Below are 7,483 nucleotides of genomic sequence, written 5' to 3' on the forward strand. Positions count from 1 at the left end.
CTCGCTCTGTCACCCAGGCTGGAGTGCAGTGGCGCGATCTCGGCTCACTGCAAGCTCCGCCTCCTGGGTTTACGCCATTCTCCTGCCTCAGCCTCCCAGGTAGCTGGGACTACAGGCGCCCGCCATCTCGCCTGGCTAGTTTTTTGTATTTTTTTAGTAGAGACGGGGTTTCACCGTGTTAGCCAGGATGGTCTCGATCTCCTGACCTCGTGATCCACCCGTCTTGGCCTCCCAAAGTGCTGGGATTACAGGCTTGAGCCACCGCGCCCGGCCGCGAAACTCCATCTCAAAAAAATAATAATAATAAAAATAAAATAAAAATCTCCAGTCAGGCCAGGCTCAGTGGTTCAATGATTGTAATCCCAGCATTTTGGGAGGCCAAGGTGGGCAGATCACTTGAGGCCAGGAGTTTGAGACCCGCCTGGGCAACATGGAAAAACCCCGTCTCTACTAAAAATACAAAAATTAGCTGAGTGTGGTGGTGAGCGCCTGTAACCCCAGCTACCTGGGAGCTGAGGCACGAGAATCACTCGAACCTGGGAGGCGGGGACTGCAATGAGCCAAGATTGTGCCACTGCACTCCAGCCTGGGTGACAAAGCAAGACTCCGTCTCAAAAAAAAAAAAAAAAAAAAAAAAAAAAAAAACCCCACCCAGGAAAACAAAAAAAATGGAATATTATTTGGCCTTAAAAAAATAATAAATTCTGGTATGTGCTATGACAGGAGTGAGCCTCGGAAAAGGTATGCTGAGGAAAATAAGCCAGACACGAACAGACAAATGCTGTATGATTCCTTTTGTATGAAGTCCAGAAAACAGGCAATTCATAGAGACAAAGTAGAACAGAGGCTACCAGGGAATGCGGGGAGGGGAGAATGAGGAGTTAGTATTTAAAGGGTACAGAGTTTCTGTTTGGGATGATGAAAAGTTCTGGAAACGAATAGTGGTGATGGTTGTGCAACACTGTGAATGTAGTTAAAGCCACTGAAGTGTACACTTAAAAATAGTTAAAAAGGTAGGCCAGGCGCAGTGGCTCATGTCTCTAATCCCAGCACTTCAGGAGGCCGAGGTAGGTGGATCACCTGAGGTTGGGAGTTCGAGACCAGCCTGACCAACACAGAGAAACCCCATCTCTACTAAAAACACAAAATTAGCCAGGCGTGGTGGCACATGCCTGTAATCCCAGCTACTTGGAAGGCTGAGGCAGGAGAATCACTTGTAACTCGGGAGGCGGAGATTGTGGGTGAGCCAAGACGGTGCCATTGCACTCCAGTCTGGGCAACAAGAGCAAAACTCCGTCTCAAAAACAAAACAAAACAAAACAAACAAACAAAAACAAACAGTTAAAAGGTAAACTTTGTTATGTGTATAACAATTTTTAAAAATACTCCAGGCCAGGCACAATGGCTCATGCTTGTAATCCCAGCACTTTGGGAGGCCAAGGCGGGAAGATCACGAGGTCAAGAGATCGAGACCATCCTGGCCAACATGGTGAAACCCTATCTCCATTAAAAATACAAAAAAAAAAAAAAATTAGCTGGGCGTAATGGCACGCGCCTGTAGTCCCAGCTACTTGAGAGGCTGAGGCTGAGGTAGAAGAATCGCTTGAACCCGGGAGGTGGAGGTTGCAGTGAGCTGAGATCACGCCACTGTACTCCAGCTTGGCCACAGAGGGAGACTCTTCTCAAAAACAAACAATACTCCAGCATCTCCCCCACCTCAAAAAAATGCACGATAGAGACAAGATTATCAAAAAGTTGCTAAGTGTGGAAGCTGGATTAAGGATACCAGGTTGGGGTGGGGCAGGTAACAAAATACATGTAACATTCACATATCCTGGGAAGGTCATGTATCTAATTATTTTATTGATTAAAGTGCATAATCAAAAAAGTTTGAAGATCCTTGCTTGAAGTTTAGACACTCTGAAAGAAATCATGGAAATACAATATCATAACTTCAGGGGTTAAGTAATCTACTGATCAAACTTTGTTCAGGGGCAAACAATCTTCTTTTAAAATAAAATCTTACTGGCCGCACATAGTGGCTCATGCCTATAATCCCAGATCGCCTGAAGTCAGGAGTTTGAGACCAGCCTGGCCAACAGGATGAAACCATGTGGTATCGGCACCTGTAATCCCAGCTACTTGGGAGGCTGAGGCAGGAGAATCGTTTGAACTTGGGAGGTGGAGGTTGCACTGAGCCAAGATGGCACCACTGCACTCCAGCCTGGGTGACACAGCAAGATTGTCTCAAAATAAACAAAACAGACAAAATAAGGAAACTATTTATGAATATGTATCATTGATAGTAATTCAAAACCTTCCTGGAATTTGCCAGGAAATAATCTAAGACAAAAAAAAAACCCTCACCGACTTTTAAAATGTGCCCTGCTCCCATCTGCTCTCCCTCAAGGTCAGGTGGAGTAACTCTGAACCACTAGATACACACAGAAGCTTCCTTTAAAGTCAGTGTTTTCATTGGCCTCAAAAAGAAAGACAAGGCCGGGCGCGGTGGCTCAAGCCTGTAATCCCAGCACTTTGGGAGGCCGAGACGGGCGGATCACGAGGTCAGGAGATCGAAACCATCCTGGCTAATACGGTGAAACCCTGTCTCTACTTAAAAATACAAAAAACTAGCCGGGCGACGAGGCGGGCGCCTGTAGTCCCAGCTACTCGGGAGGCTGAGGCAGGAGAATGGCGTAAAAAACCCGGGAGGCAGAGCTTGCAGTGAGCTGAGATCCGGCCACTGCACTCCAGCCTGGGTGGCAGAGCAAGACTCCGTCTCAAAAAAAAATAAAAAGAAAAAAATAAAAAAAATAAAAAGAAAGACAAATAATCAGGGGTTAGAAATAGAAACTAGGCAGGCAGTAGACTGCAAAAGATTGTTTAACATTCTTCCAATCTCAAACTCCAACTATTAAAAAAAACAGTCAGAGCTAAAAAAATAACTAAAGTTTTCCCTTTCGTTCTACATTTCCCCCCAGAAGTTTAAAATATATCCCTGCAATTATTTATCAATCCTAAAATTTAACGAAGTAACTCTATAAAAACTGTTTAAGATGTGAAAATGACTTTAAATATTAAAAGACGAGCCATTCATTTTGTCTTTGATTTCTAACAAGTGTATGTGGAAAGGACATATAAGGCTCCTCCTTTATATCAGAGCTCTGGGATTCTCCAAAAGAGCCAACTAGAAAAGAGGCCATTTAACCGGATACAGTGGCTCACGCCTGTAATCCCAGCACTTTAGGAGGCCGAGGCGGGCGGATCACGAGGTCAGGGAGAGTTCGAGACCAGCCTGGCCAACATGGTGAAACTCCACCTCTACTAAAAACACAAAAATTAGCTGGGCGCATCTGTAGTCCCAGCTACTTGGGAGGCTGAGGCAGGAAAATCCCTTGAACCTGGGAAGCAGAGGTTGCAGTGAGTGAGATAGCGCCACTGCATCCCAGCCTGGGCGACAGAGCAAGACTCCATCTCAAAATAAATAAATAAATAAATAAAAAGAAAAGAGGCCATTTAGTAAACAGGTATTCAGGGGGCCACTATGAGCCCTGCTCTGCTAGAACCAGATACTACTACTACACCATCCCGGTCATACTCACAATATTCTTGGCCATGAGAGAGAATCATGCCCATTTCACAGATGAGGTTCAGGGAAATCAAGTCTCTTGCCCAGTGACAGAGCTAGTAAGTGGCAAGGCTGGGAAGGCATCTCAGAGCTGTCAGACCCCAAAGGCGACTTGAGACCAGGGGCTTCCTTGGGTTAAAGACACACATGACTGATCTTATCCCAAGCTAATTTGCAAAGCAGGGTCAGGCCTGTCATTTCTACCACCAACTCCGGCCCATCTGCCTCCCTGGAATTGCCTTCTTCACACTGCCAGTCCCCACACCTTTGCTCTGCGGCCGCACCCGCCGCGTCGGGTCCCCCAAGTCACAACCACGCCTGCGGGTCTCACTGCAGGGAGACTTGAGAGTGGCGGCGGTCAGATTCCCAGGTCAACTCCAGCCGTGGGAAAGGGAGCCAAGACCAGAGCCCCTCTCCCCAAGGCACGCACTCTGGGAGCTCCAGAAAGCTCGGCCCGCCCCGGGGTGTGGGAGTGCGGAGACGAAAGGCAGGTAGGCCGCGGACCCAGTCACGGGGCGGGGGCTGAGGTCACCGAGAGTCCGCCCCAAGCCTCCCAGCTGCAAAACCGGGAGGCAGGTTGTGGTTTCCGTCACCTCCAAGGCTTGTCCGGCTGGGAAAGGACAGGCTCGCGCCTCCTGCCCAGGTGCAGGAGGTGGGGCGGGTGGAGGGGAGTGGGTACCTCGGGGCGCGAAGGCGAGCGAGGCGCCGCCGCCCGCGGCCCGGCCCTCCCGCCGCCCCCTTACTCTGTGATGCGCTTGGCCAGCTCCGTGCAGGCGGCCGTGGAGTTGGCCGAGAAGACTCGGTAGCCGGTGCGAGCGGCGTTCATGGCCGGTGGGGGAGCGGGGCGGGCGCGCGGGACACGGAAAGGCGAGGACGCGGAGAGCGGGGGCAACAACAGCAGCTTCTTGGGCATCGTCCGGCCCGCGGCACGGTTACGGTCGGCCCCGCGCGGGGCTGCACCCAGAGCGTTTCCAACCGCGAGACCCCGGTTCGGGTGGGGAAGGCGCTGAGAAACGGGGCAGGCTGGGAGAGCTCCGAGGTCCGCACCCTTGCGTACCCCCCACCACGGACTGCAGCAGCCCAGCGTTTGCTGCGCCCCGCGCCGCCGCCTCAGAGCCAGAGACGAGGCCACCGCCCCCTCCGGGCATCCGAGGAGCGTCGGCTAGAGCGCCCTCAGGCCGCCATCTCGGATGAGGGCACGGAGCCGGGCGACTCTCTAAAAGCCTGTTCTGCCGATGGGGCGTGTCACAGGTTCGCTCCACACCTGCTTTGACCGCTTCCACGGGAGCTCTTTCGGTCTCATCTTCTTGGGAGGAGCATTCTACCTCGGTAGTGGCTCCAGCTGTTTCCAACTTTTTTGGCCAGGACCCAACATGTCGGCCTCCGAGGAGGTAGACGATCTAGCTCTGCATGTCTATGGTAGCACAGTGCCCGACCCCCGAGGCGCGTGCGCCGGCCTGAGATTAATTTGAAAAGTGGAGGGCGGGGTTCTTTCCAGCTGGTTGACGGCAGTACTGAAGCGTCCAAAAGGTGGTCTTCTGCTGAGCCTGATCTTTCAGGCGTTTCCGAGCAGATCCCCAACCCTGTATCTGCGTGTAAGGCAAGGTTCCCTGAACGTGCCAAAGGCCCTCTTGCCGGTATTCGCTTTCAATCATAAAAGCCCCCCTTCGGGCCGGGCGCGGTGGCTCACGCTTGTAATCCCAGCACTTGGGGAGGCCGAGGCGGGCGGATCACGAGATCAGGAGATCGAGACCATCCTGGCTAACACGGTGAAACCCCGTCTCTACTAAAATACAAAAAATTAGCCGGGCGTGGTGGCGGGCGCCTGTAGTCCCAGCTACTCGAGAGGCTGAGGCAGGAGAATGGCATGAACCCGGGAGGCAGACCTTGCAGTGAGCTGAGACCTTGCCACTGCACTCCAGCCTGGGAGACAGAGCCAGACTCTGTCTCAAAATAAAAAGCGAGGGGGAACAGGCTGGGTGCAGTAGCTCATGCCTGTAATCCCAGCACTTTGGGAGGCTGAGGCGGATGGATAATTTGAGGTCAGTAGTTCATGACCAGCCTGGGCAACATGGTGAAACCCAATCTCTACTAAAAATACAAAAATTAGCCAGGTGTTGGCTGAGCGTGGTGGCTCACTCCTCTAATCCCAGCACTTTGGGAGGCTGAGGTGGGTGGATCACCTGAGGTCAGGAGTTTGAGACAAGCCTGGCCAACGTGGCGAAACACTGTCCCTACTAAAAATACAAAAATCAGGCTGGGCATGGTGGCTCATGCCTGTAATCCTAGCACTTTGGGAGGCTGTGGTGGGTGGATCACGAGGTCAGGAATTCAAGACCAGCCTGACCAACATGGTGAAACCCTGACTCTATGGCCGGCAAGGTAGCTGTGAAACCCCATCTCTACTCATAATACAAAAACTTAGCCAGACGTTGTGGCGCACACCTGTAATCCCACCTACTCAGGAGGATGAGGCAGGAGAATCACTTGAGCTCAGGACGTAGAGGTTACAGTGAGCCGAGATTATGCCACTGCACACCAGCCTGGGCAACAGAGTGAGTTCTCGTCTCAAAAAAACAAACAAACAAACAAACAAACAAAAAACAAAACAGGCCGGGCGCAGTCACTCACGCCTGTAATCCCAGCACTTTGGGAGGCTGAGTCGGGTGGGTCGCGAGGTCAGGAGATCGAGACCATCCTGGCTAACACGGTGAAACCCCGTCTCTACTAAAAATACAAAAAAAAAATTAGCCAGGCGTGGTGGTGGGTGCCTGTAGTCCCAGCTACTTGGGAGGCTGAGGCAGGAGAATGGCGTGAACCTAGGAGGCAGGGTTGCAGTGAGCCGAGATCGTGCCACTGCACTCCAGCCTGGGCGACAGAGCAAGACTCCGTCTCAAAAAAAAAAAAAAAAAAAAAAGCCAGGTGTGGTGGCACATGCCTGTAGTCCCATCTACTCCAGAGGCTGAGGCAGGAGAATCACTTGAACCCAGGAGGCAGAGGTTGCAGTGAGCCGAGATCGTACCAGTGCGCTCTAGCCTGGGCAACAAAGTGAGACTGTCTCAATAACAACAATAAAAAGTTCATCAGCCTATAGCCCCAGCTACTTGGGAGGATGAGGCAGGAGGATCCCTTGAGCCCGGAAATCCAAGGCTGCAGTGAGCTATGATGACGCCACTGCACTCCAGCATGGGCAACAGAGAAAAACTCTGACTCAAAAAAATAAATAAATAAAAGTAAAAATAAATGCTTGCTGAAAAGGGGAGAGTGAAACACTTCTGAGACAGGAGGATAGGGTCTGGAGGCAGGGTACATAAGGCCGATTCATGCTGACTTACCAGAATGAAATCAAATGGAAACACTTCAGCTATGACAAGAAATATCCTCTCCATTTACATAGGGCATACACCGAGTGAATGGCTTTGTAACTTTACTTCATTCCCTTCATTTACATAGGGCGCGCACCAGGTAACCAATGGAAACCTCTAGAGGGTATTGAAGCCCCAGAAAATTCTGTAACATGGCTCTTGAGCCCCTATGCTTGGCGCACTCCCATCCTGTGGGGTGTACTTTCGTTTTCAATAAATCTCTGCTTTTGTTGCTTCATTCTTTCCTTGCGTTGTTTGTGAGTTTTGTCCAATTCTTTGTTCAAGATGCCAAGAACCTGAACACCCTCCACCAGTGACACTTCCAGGGTCCGACTCCCCAGCACAAGCATGGGCTTTGCAACAGTGTGGGGATGCCCAGGGAGGCCGACGGTCATTGTTATGGACTGAAAGTTTGTGTCCTCCCAAAATTAATATGTTGAAGTTCTAACCCCCAGTGTGATAGGACTAGAAGGTGGAGTGTTTGGAGGTG

The 7,483-nt window shown here is 51.0% G+C and overlaps 1 protein-coding gene across 3 annotated transcripts in view; it reads right to left on the reverse strand.

Annotated features, from left to right (window-relative positions):
- PRPSAP1 (phosphoribosyl pyrophosphate synthetase associated protein 1) overlaps nucleotides 1-4,982 on the reverse strand; it is a 50,729-nt gene extending 45,747 nt beyond the window's left edge. Inside the window, exon 1 of one of the 3 annotated variants that reach the window (XM_017884860.1) lies at nucleotides 4,372-4,982. In XM_017884860.1, coding sequence (XP_017740349.1) covers nucleotides 4,372-4,541 — 170 coding nt within the window. In that variant the 5' untranslated portion in view covers nucleotides 4,542-4,982. The other 2 variants (XM_017884862.1, XM_017884861.1) reach the window with 2 other exon arrangements.
- Between the last annotated feature and the right edge of the window lie 2,501 nt (nucleotides 4,983-7,483).

The sequence above is a fragment of the Rhinopithecus bieti genome, unplaced genomic scaffold, assembly GCF_001698545.2.
Source record: "Rhinopithecus bieti isolate Rb0 unplaced genomic scaffold, ASM169854v2 scaffold_13400, whole genome shotgun sequence".
Lineage (NCBI taxonomy): Eukaryota > Metazoa > Chordata > Mammalia > Primates > Cercopithecidae > Rhinopithecus > Rhinopithecus bieti.